This window comes from Phoenix dactylifera, chromosome 3 (assembly GCF_009389715.1).
Source record: "Phoenix dactylifera cultivar Barhee BC4 chromosome 3, palm_55x_up_171113_PBpolish2nd_filt_p, whole genome shotgun sequence".
In the NCBI taxonomy this organism is placed as follows: Eukaryota; Viridiplantae; Streptophyta; class Magnoliopsida; order Arecales; family Arecaceae; genus Phoenix; species Phoenix dactylifera.
In genome coordinates this window covers 21426959-21437890 of record NC_052394.1, presented here as the reverse complement: position 1 = coordinate 21437890, position 10932 = coordinate 21426959, and the positions used below count along the sequence as shown (strand labels likewise).

The 10932-nt window shown below is 38.0% G+C and overlaps 1 protein-coding gene across 4 annotated transcripts; it reads left to right on the top strand.

Moving 5' to 3' along the window:
* The first annotated feature begins 1649 nt into the window (after positions 1–1649).
* Positions 1650–7419, top strand: LOC103702867 (interactor of constitutive active ROPs 3). Of its 4 annotated transcripts, none has more exons than XM_008785492.4 (5): positions 1650–1820; positions 2731–2786; positions 3935–4115; positions 5344–6987; positions 7118–7419. In XM_008785492.4, exons 2-5 carry the CDS (start codon positions 2767–2769, stop codon positions 7121–7123), a joined length of 1851 nt encoding a protein of 616 aa, XP_008783714.1. In that variant the 5' UTR covers positions 1650–1820; positions 2731–2766; the 3' UTR covers positions 7124–7419. The 4 variants fall into 4 exon arrangements, with proteins under 4 accessions (XP_008783714.1, XP_008783711.1, XP_008783713.1 ...); XM_008785489.4 differs by having other exon boundaries at positions 5341–6987; XM_008785491.4 differs by having other exon boundaries at positions 3932–4115.
* The last annotated feature ends 3513 nt before the right edge of the window (positions 7420–10932 follow it).

Sequence of the window (10932 nt, the reverse complement as noted above, 5' to 3'; positions counted from 1 at the left end):
AAATGAGATAATTAGCACCAGAAGATTAGCTCTTGAAAATAATGAATATGATACTTAAAGTCACAGTATTGGTTACTTCACCTCAACTCCATACCTTTTGGTCCCTGGGCCTAGTCAGCATGTATGCATACCTTCTCTCAGTACCAAACTTTTTATGGTTTTCCTGCACTCCTTTTTGTTAAACAAATCTGTCCCCAGTCATGAAGTGTTGCTTTCATTGCAAATCAAGGGATCTCCCTTCAGGGTGCGGTTGACCCACCTCACAGTGGTCCCTCCACCTAAAAGGATAATGCCAGCTCTTGAGTCCACTACTTGATACATTACCCATTCCTAGAGCATTCAATTCAATCAAACCCTCATAGCCCAATTTCATATGCTTTTCTATGAACATGGCTCTTCTTTCTTTTTTTCATTCTCCCTCTCCTTTCTGTCCACTCTAACTGTACTGAAAGTCTCTCAAAGTAAAAACCTCAAGAAGCCTTGGTAACCTTTGGGCACCATGCAGTTGCTCTCCATCCATAGATAATAGAAAATAAGACTATCTGCTTAAAAACTTCTATTTTTTTAATTTAAAAAAATAGATTTTCGGTAAGAACCATTAACTATTCTTACTTTAGAATTTATCGAGTAGATCAGCAGAATAAGAAATTTCAAATCTTTTGCTAACTAGACGATACTCGAATTTGAGCCGGAGATACTTTAAAGTTCAAAGTTTATGCTATAATTTGCTATATCGATTTAAATCAGGTAGTACGAAATGTACCATATTGTATCAGTTCGATATCGATATTCATTATAGGTAACATACCAATATTTAATATATTAAAATTTTTCTTATTATGTTATATTGTACTATTATAGTACTAATGTGGCATCTGTATAGGATTTGATATCAAGATGGTGTACTTTGGCTCGGACCATGCCTAGACCCAGAGAGGGGGATGACCAAAGTTGTGAATCCAAGGGTGTGGGGAGAGGGAGAGAGAGGGGGAGAGAGGGATGGATGGCCAAAGTTGTGAACCCAGGGGTGGGAGGAGGCTGTAGGCTGGCTTTTGTTTGTTTCGGGAGCCGTTCGTGTGACGGTGCCAGGGGCTTCAGATCTCTGTTTTCCACAGGCGACCACGCATGCTTCCATTGGGCTCCAACTTTTAGACCCTGTCAGTTGTCCATCCCGGGCCCTGTGGGTCCGTTTTTGTCTTCAAGACCGCACCACAGAATCCATTTCCATATCCGCGTCTGATGTGGCAGGACGTGATTGATGAACGCAAAAGAGTCGACCCATTCATTAAAAGCCGCGTCATCTTAAACTTGAACGGCGAAAATTGTAGTGCGGCATAACTATTAGTATGCGAGAAAGCAGCGGCGGGAAACAACAGGTGCCATTTGGATCGCATGATCGAATACTTTATTAGCTTATTATTGTTTCATAATTTTATCCCGAAGCAAAAGCAACGTTACGATTCGCTTTAACTTTAAAAAAAAAAATCAAATCTCATCCCGTTTCCCAGTCAGGGCCCCGAGATCGTTTCCCACTTCTTTCGTCCGTTTCCGGACTCTGTTCTTCCAATGTCTTGACAGTTCCCATTTCGTTTCCCGTTAGCGAGACAAACCCTGGTATCTGACATAAATGTAGTATGCATCGGTTTTCACACCCGTCTCTTTCTATCTCTGCTCCGGAAACGAAGACAGGGAAGAGAGGAGACCTCCGGAGCTGCGAGACAGGAAGTAAAGGAGGAGGAAGACCAAGAAGAATACCGAGAAGGCCAAAGAACGAGAGAAATAAGAAGCCTTTCACAAACTCCTCCAAAGGATCCGTCAGCGTGAGTGTCGTCACCTCTTTCTCCACTTCTCCTCGTAATTTCTCTGTTTCAAAACCATCTTTCCTCTGTTCATGGGGATTCACCATTCTCTCCATCTCCATCGTAAAATGGGCTCAGAAACAAGAGACATGAGAAGATAACTGTTTCAAAAAGATAGAAAGAAGGACGGCTCTCTGTTTTTTTTTTTTTTTTCCTTTGCTGGGTCAAGTGATTTTTTTTTTAAACAAAAATTTCTTTCAGCAGGCTTTCTGGGGATCTCCAATCCAAAAAGTGCCGAGAAACTGAAAAGAAATAATAATTGATGGCTGTCGGCATGATGAGTTCTCATCTGATTGTCTCATTGTGTCCTTTTGGTTCCCATTTGCTCTTTCTCTGTTTTTTTAAAGCCATATACTTCTATCAGATTAAAGATCTTGGTATATGGTTTTCGTTTTTCTTTTCTCCTTTACTGCGTAGCCAAGGAGGAACGGTTCATAAAAGAAGTTAATTTTTCTAGTCTGCTTTCTTATTTATGAGTGAACAAATAACAGTATATTGTTTCTTCATTAGGAATTTGTTGAGTAGAGGTAAAGGGAAAACAAGGATTGCTTCATGGATTCCTTTCTCCAAGTTTACGTTTGGTGGTTGTAGTGCTATGATATGTTGTAGGATCAGGGTATGAGTACTGGACCAGTATTAAAGTAAGAAAAAAGGAACTGCATTTTTTAATATGCTCTTTCATATCTTTTTTTCTTGTATTTCAGCATATTGAAAGGGTGCGCAAAAACTAAAATAAATAAATCTACGTACTTTAAGAACGATAGATTTGGATCTCATTTGGTGGTCCATGGTTCATTTATTTGCTCATGTTACGATACAATGCACCATACTGACCTCTCTCTTTCTGCTGCTTTGTTATCTTGCTTTGCAGGGTTGGCTCGTGGGAACGATAGAAAAAAGTTAAAACATGCAGACAACCAGAACAAGGTCTGCTCCTAACTTGGACGTTTCTTTTTCAAAATTAAGCTTTTTTTGTCGTTCAATAATTTATATTAAGTGTGGGCAATGTGAATCTAAATAGAACTTACTGCTTTGTTAAGTATGGATGAGAGCAAAGGGGTTCCCTTTCTTCTTTTTTAATTCTTTTTTTCTCACTCCAGACAATATAGATTAAAAACGTTAGCATGCGATTGTGAGTAATATTCGGCTTCTTCGTTTTGTCTGGTTTTGAGCTTGGGTGGATGGCCCGTGCATTTGAAACCACATCTTCTTTGCCGGCTGCTTTTATTTTTGAGAGAGAGTCTGCTTTAAACCATGGCCCTTTTGCCTTTTCTTGTTCTTGGATTCCACTAATCTTCTTTTGTTTGATTCTCTTATCCCTTTTTGTTCTTATGCTTACCTTGAAGCTGTGGGTCCTTTTCATCAAAGTGTTTTTTCCCCTCCTAATTCAGTGTAAACTTGATGACCTTTGAAATCTCATCCATTGAATTTTTTACTTTGGGTTTCTTGTTGAGGTTAACCTCTTTTTATTGTTTTTAGATATTTTGAGCATAGTCAGAAAGTGCTGTGCTAATGGGTTTAGCAGTAGCCTTGAGTATGGGATGTTCATAAACACATTACTTCCTTTTTGGCTCATCAGTTTGGCAGCTTGCCAACCTGGAGTATGCTTAAATGGGTTTCAATTTTTCATAGATTTTGTGAATTGCATTATTATGATGACTTTTCAGCTTAATTCTTGCTGACAATTGAACATTGGGAAAAGAGATATTATTTTTGTACTTTAAATTAGAATTTGTAGGCACAAGTGGTATGACCTGTTCTAGTTGCTGGCTAATATTTTATACATTATTTATTTGCCACCCTTAATTACAAATTTTGTCTGCCGTAAAAATAATTTGCTGCAGTAATCCATGGCAAGCCAAGCTATTTATAACTCCATTTCTCAAAAATGTTTATTGAAAAACAGATGACATAATTGTTTTTATGTTATTTTATAAGTTTATCTAGAGGTTAGAATCCCTGCACCCAAGCATATTTTCTGTAGCATTTTTCATGAATCTTCTCTCTAGTTCATTTTTATCAATGTAGATGATCGATGTTGTCTGCTGATATTTTCCTTTCTCATCTTGAAGCAGGAGTGGGTCTTCAGAAGGTCCTCTGAGGACATCTCCAGCCACCCCTAGATCGAATCGTCTTCCCAAGGCAGCTGGATCTGCGATAGACTCCGCTTCTCCAACACGTCCACCAATGAAGGCTTTAACTGATAGAAGTCCTAAGGTTATTGAGCGTCGATCACCTAGAACCCCTGTACCTGAGGTACATATTATATCCATTAAAATTGCCTGATTCTTTGTATAAGCAGTTTCGGGGCTTTGATATCGGATGGATCTACCATGTTTAGATTCTTCTTAACATAGAATTTCATTTCCTTGTTGTCAAATGAACATTAAGTTTCAACTCTTCCAAAAGTAACCAACGCAAGACAATGACCCAGATTTGTTGACTGAAACCTCAATTGCATTTTGGTTGTTAATAAGTAAATTAGCTTGCTTTACTGCTCTAATAAATAATACTTTGTAGAAATTAATGATTATTTAACTTAGCAAAGTAAAATGTATTTGCAAACTCGGTAGATTTTATTTTAGCATTATGAAGTTTTAAATGCTATATGCTAATGTGTATCTTTGGCAATGTGTATGATGTATACATACGTACATGTATATAGGTATATATACATGCATAAACATACATATGTACATATATATCTTACATGTTATGCCTTGCTATCATGGCCCAAACTTTATCTAATCTGACTACCCAGGTCTAAATCTATGATTAGCTGGTCTGGGACTGTATTATGTAGACTCAATCTGACCCATGCCTGATGGATTCGCGGTCTATTGTTGTTGTGAACATATAATAGTTGCAACCAGAAATCATGAAGGACGATTGTGACAGATGTTACTAGCCGCTATAAAGCAAAATTCTTTTTTGTTCCCCATACTCTGAGCAATTCTCTATTTGAATGACCATCTGATCTTTATAGCAGCTTAAAGGCAATACATATAAGTTTCTGTATTAAATAAATGCTTGCTAAGTAGATAATATGAACAAAATTATAATATCAAATAACAGTCGCTATCAGTAACAGCTGTCATTGCCTCTATATATTGCCACTGTAAATCATAATGCATCAGATCATGAATGATGTCAGGTATCTATAAGCTGAAATCATTGCAATGGTTGGTATTTAAAGACATGGATTTTGGTCATGCTGGTCACTGGACCTGGCTTAAATATCAGTTATCTGAAACCCTTGATTTGCTTCAGCAATCTTGGTTCATTCTTGAATCATCTTTGCGAAGCAAGCATTTAATTAACATTGCTGTCATACTGTCCCTTAAAACAAAAGAGGCAAAAGAAAATATTTACATCCCCTTCCGACCTAGATAAACAATATGATGGTCTTGTATGTGCTTGCTGTCTTTATGTTACAAAGGACATTGGTGGTTATTGATCAACATTGATCTCTTGTGCCTAGAAGAAACGTCCAAGTAGGATGGCCGAGTTGGAATTTCAACTTGTCCAGCTCCAAGAGGATTTAAAGAAGACAAAAGACCAGCTTAACTCATCAGAGTCATCAAAGAAACGAGCAAAGCAGGAAGGAGAAGAGGCCAAGAAGCAGCTCTTGGTCATGTCTGCAAAACTTGAAGATTCTCAACGCCAGCTTGTAGAGCTATCTGAAGCAGAAGAGGCTAGGTTCCATGAACTCCGCAAAATCTCTCAGGAACGAGATCGTGCATGGCAATCTGAACTTGAAGCCCTCCAGAAACAGCACTCTGTTGACTCAGCAGCTCTGGCCTCATCCATGAATGAGGTACAGAGGCTGAAGCTGCAGCTTGAAATGGTCCTCAAATCTGAGGCTGCCCAAGCCAGGCAATCTGAAGTAGAAAATTCTGAGCTTCAGGCCTTGAAACAAGATATGGAGGAGGCCATCTCCATCATTGCAAACCTAAAAGTTCAGCTTAGAGATAGTGAAAAGGCAGAAGCTGATGCAAAAGCAACAGTTATTGAGACAAAACAGCATTTGGAAACAGCTAGAATGACTATAGAGAATCTCCTTACTGGTGGGTCAAAATTCATGGATTCTTTCAGCTTAGTGGCTTCTGAACTGGAGGAGTCCAGAGCTCGAGTGAAGTCGCTTGAAGAAGTTGTGAGAAAATTGCAGGAAGGTCACTCTCATGCTTGTAGCGAATCTTTGGTGCATTATAATGGTGATTGCTATGGTCCACAGAAAATCAGGTGCAACTCCCTGGAGTTGGAAATAGAACAGTTGAGATCAGCCCTCGAGGCAGCTGAGATGAAATACCAGGAAGAACAGATACAGCGGATAGTGCAGACACAGCATGTTTATGAATTGATGGAGCAAATGCAGATCGACACTAGAGTAAGAGAAACCGAGTTTGAATCAGCATCGAACAATTCAAAATCAGAGATTATTGTATTGAAGGCTATTCTATATGACAAGGAAGCAGAACTTCGAAGCTTATCGGATATGAACAAGAAGCTGCATGAGGAGTTACAAAAGGGAAGAACAGACCAAATGGAATCTGAATTGGGCCTAAAGCTAAAACAGTTGATTGCTGACATCACGGATTTGAAGGCGGATCTAATGGATAAGGAGACAGCCCTTCAGAGCATTTCAGAAGAGAATGAACAACTGAAATCTGAGACGAGGACGAGAGAAATGGAGCGCCATAAAGCTTATGAAGCAGCAATAGCTGAGGTTGAGTTGGCCAGATCTGCGGAGAAGGAGGCATTGACAAGGCTCGGACTTGTTACCGAGGAGGCAGATAAAAACAGCAGGATGGCCACAAGTGTAGCCGAGCAGTTGGATGCAGTGCAAGCAATGAAATCAGAAATGGAAGCTGAGCTAAGGAGGCTGAAGGTGCAAGCGGAGCAGTGGCGGAAGGCGGCTGAAGCTGCCATGGCTGTGCTTACAGCTAGCAACAATGGGAGGTTGTTGGAGAGGACAGGCTCTTTGGATTTTGAGTGCAATTCTGTTGATGAGAAGTTGATGAGCTCGCCATTTTCTGATGACCTGGACGATGAATCTCCAAGGAAGAAGAACAATAATATGCTAAGGAGAATCAGCGGATTGTGGAAGAAGGGCCAGAAGCTATCTTTAGTAAGCATCTCCAGTTTGTATCTCATCTTTGTTAATTATTTCTTTCTCCATCCATTTTCCGTTGATCCAAATCCTTTTCAGCTGTTTGTCATCGAGACAATAATTTTTTGCTTTCATTTACTGTGTCCAGAGCTGAGAGTTTTCCATTGGGTGATCCATGCGAATGAAAGGGCAGCGGCAATACATCTAGAGAAAGGTGATAATAGGTATAACTCCAGCTTGCTCTCTCTCTCTCTCTCTCTCTGCTCTAATGCAAACCTTGCTGTTTTACTTGCTAGTATTCCAGACACCGTGATTGTATAAATGATTCCCAATTTTCCTTGGAGTACATATTTTTTGCTAAGTGAACTTGTAGGTACTTGATTTGCTCAAAAAATATAGAGATACTTTATTGCATTGTGAGAATCTGGCATTAGTCAGAAATTTCTTTTATTTTTTTCCTTTTTCTTTGTGTGTGTGATTAGCTTTGTTCTTTGCTTGCCTTACCACAACTTCGTTCATGAGTCTTGTCATATGGAAGAACAAGAGTGCTCTTACGCTGCCCCATTGGTTGACCGCAACATGACCATGGGGAATAGAAGTGTTCATGGTTGAATAGATTGATCATGCGGCAAGTGCTACGGGGATTAACCACCAATGGGACTAATCCAAACCGCTTTGTTTTAACTCTAGACCGGAAGAGGCAGTCACAGCGCAACCAAATAACTTGGAATAAATCCCTACGGAGAGGTGATGGTGAATGATTTTAAACTAAATCATCTTTATTTTAATTACTCTGTTCTTTAATCTATATCTTCATGTAAACCAACTGTGTTTTGGATCTTGTAGAAACCGATTTTGCTTACAAATGTCTGCCATATTATATCTATGTAAAAGTTTAATTTGAAGTACCCATGGTGATTTGCCTTTGCTGTAAAAGAACTTATTGAGGTAGATTGAACCTAACACAATAAGGTCATCTATCTTTTGTATTTGAGATAAATAGAACCTGTCTTAGAATTAATCCATCACTTTGAGGGTTCTTTAGAGAAGGGTAAGCATGATCTAAGCATGTTTCAAGTGTGGCTAAAAGATTGAGGTTAGAATTCTTGTTATTAGTGTCCATGTTTGATTCATTAATCTTGGCAGGTAAGGCAACAAAAGATTGGAGCACTATTTCAAGAAGCCTAAGAGTTCTTGAAATTTTGTGTTTGGTCTCCATAAGATTTGGGGAGTCTTGAAAGTCCGAGTGAAGAACAAATATGGAGGTAAATTAATATCCAAGATTTGTATGTGAATCAGATCTTGCCATCAATGATCAAGAAGTTTTCTGCCAAAAAAAAAAAAAAAAAAGTAATCTCATGTAAAGAGAATATTACATGAGAAGGCATAGTAAGAGTAGCCAGGGATGGGCCTATAAAAGGTTTTATATTTAGCCTAGCATAGAACGTACCTAGCCTCAGCTTTGTCATGGTTGAAACTTCTCTCCAGGGGCAATCAAAGTAGAATTGTTCTTGGAACTACTAGTAAATATTTATAACTGATCGTAAGTTTTAAAAAATTTTGAACTTATATTAGGATCTCTAAATTTCTTTGGGTATAGATTTGATGAGAACTAGGCACATGAAGAATGCTAGCAAAATAAGTTGCATGTTATAATCTTCTTTTTGTGGAACAAAATTCTAGCATAAAATATTCATGGTGTCCACTATAGTGGATTATGTGATAAATTACATCTTTAACAATTGATTGGATATTTGGAACATTTATTTTACAACTTCTAGGGACTAATATTGTACTAATCATAGTTCTAAGTGAATAAAACTTGCTCAAATCCTTAAACTAGCTTAATTTTATAGTTTCTCAAATCCAAAAATAACACTATCTATCCAGTCAAAGATTTAAATTATTTTTTATGATAACTTTAATTAAATTTCTCTCTTGAAAGGTTTACTTGTTATGACTTGCTAGTTCAAGAAAACGCAGTTGTTTTGCCCGTCATAATTAGGATTCTTTGTTTTTATTTTATTCTAAATGGGTTGTTAAGAAATTCCTAATATGTCTCTTCACCATAAATCTGAATTGATAGTGGGATCTCCACAAATCATGTCCCAAAAAAGGTTTTCACGTAGTTAAATGTGTACTCTGATGGGAGGCAGTTTCTCATCAGAAAAAAAAAAAAAAAAGATGTTAAATTTTCTTGAGCACAATGTTACCATATCATGTTCTTTCAAAAAAAAGATACCTAAATCGTATCCATTATATATTTGTATGTGGCATTTTCAATACTTGGTCATCTCTAGATTCTAATATATAGTTGGCATATATCAAATTCTTTAAAAGAACATTGTCTCATCGCATTAAAAGATCAATCTAATTGTATAAGCTTATTTATTTTAATTTAGAGCGAGTAATTCGTTAGCTATTTTTTTTTGCCCCCCTCAGCCAAAATTCTGGCTTCGCCACTGGAATGCACCCACTTGCAACCTATAATTTTCATTCCTGGTGGAAGTCGAACCAAATCCCGAGTGTTATTTTGTTCAAGAGTTGCATGACATCACATCAATGTTCTTGATATGAAGATGGAATAGGAATAAGATCTAACATGGTAAACAAAGATCCGTCATAATCTGCATGGTACTTGGGAGGTATGAGAGTATGTGATGAACGGCGTAGTGGTATGTTCGAAGAGTTTTACCTAAGGAGAAGCTTCATGAGCATGATTAAAACTAGAGTTAGATGAGGTTTGAACATAACATGAGGTAATTAATCATCAAGTTATTGGAGACTCAAGAAGGGCATTTTCTCAAGAAATTGTACACGTCTTTAGATGTGCAAGCGATGAGCGATAGGATCATAACGTCTGTACCACTTTTGAGTTTCACCATGACCTCAGAAGACTCATTTGATGGTTCTAGCTGTTTGTTTAACTCGTTCGTGAACTGGGAGTAATGCATGACAAACGCAACCAAAGACAAAGTCGAGGGTAATGTGGAACACATTTGAACAAATTCTCTAGAGGAGAGACATTTCCAATAAAAGATGACGGAGTCCGATTAATGGATGTTGAAATGGCTTCAAGCCCAAAAGCTCTAAGCAACTCCAAACTCTGTTAAGGAGGGAGCTTATAGTTACAATATTATGGTGATATTTACATTCATTGGCTCCATTCCGCCGAGATCGCTGATGAATCATCCCATGATTAGGAATAAATCGCTCAAATTCAGCTGACATATGCTCTCCCTCCGAGTCCAAGCAAAAAACCTTATTTTTGGATTGAGTCCTCGCCGAGGTTGATCTTTGGAGGGCCCAGCTTTTGGCGACGGGGATCTATCGTTGAAGTGTTTTGAGTTTCGGGTTATGGGTTGGTTTTTTTTTTTTTTTTTTTTTTTTTTAAGAACGGCATCGTACCATACCAAATCATGCACACCTGCTTAGTTCTAGAAAATCCCCGTCTAAGCCAATTACCAAACCAGCCTTCAAACCCAGATGAGGACTCCAAAAACATGAAATTGAAGTCGTGAGTAGGACCTCCAAGTGCGATCTCAAAGTGGCTGATTTTTGGCTCTGGCACCACATGAGAACGTACAGATTGGTAGAGAATCAAGTCACGGAACACTTTTTGGAGAAACTAGAGAAAACCGCCCCGTTATCCAACCTTCCCATTCTATGTACACGATAGCTTTATAATAGTGTCCTTAGGAGAGTTTACAATAATGCTAAAATGATCTAATCTATAATAAAATACAAGCACAATATATTTTATTAGGGGCGGCAATCAAATCAGATATAGATCGGGCCAGACACAAATTAGGTCAAAAATTCGTTAATCTGAATTCTACCTGTTTATTAAAAATATCAAAATTTCATATCTAAATACGATTTGCTATTACACAAGTAACTCTATTCGGCTTACATAATCTATTTATTAAATATATTAAATCAGATTAAATGAATTTAAACAAG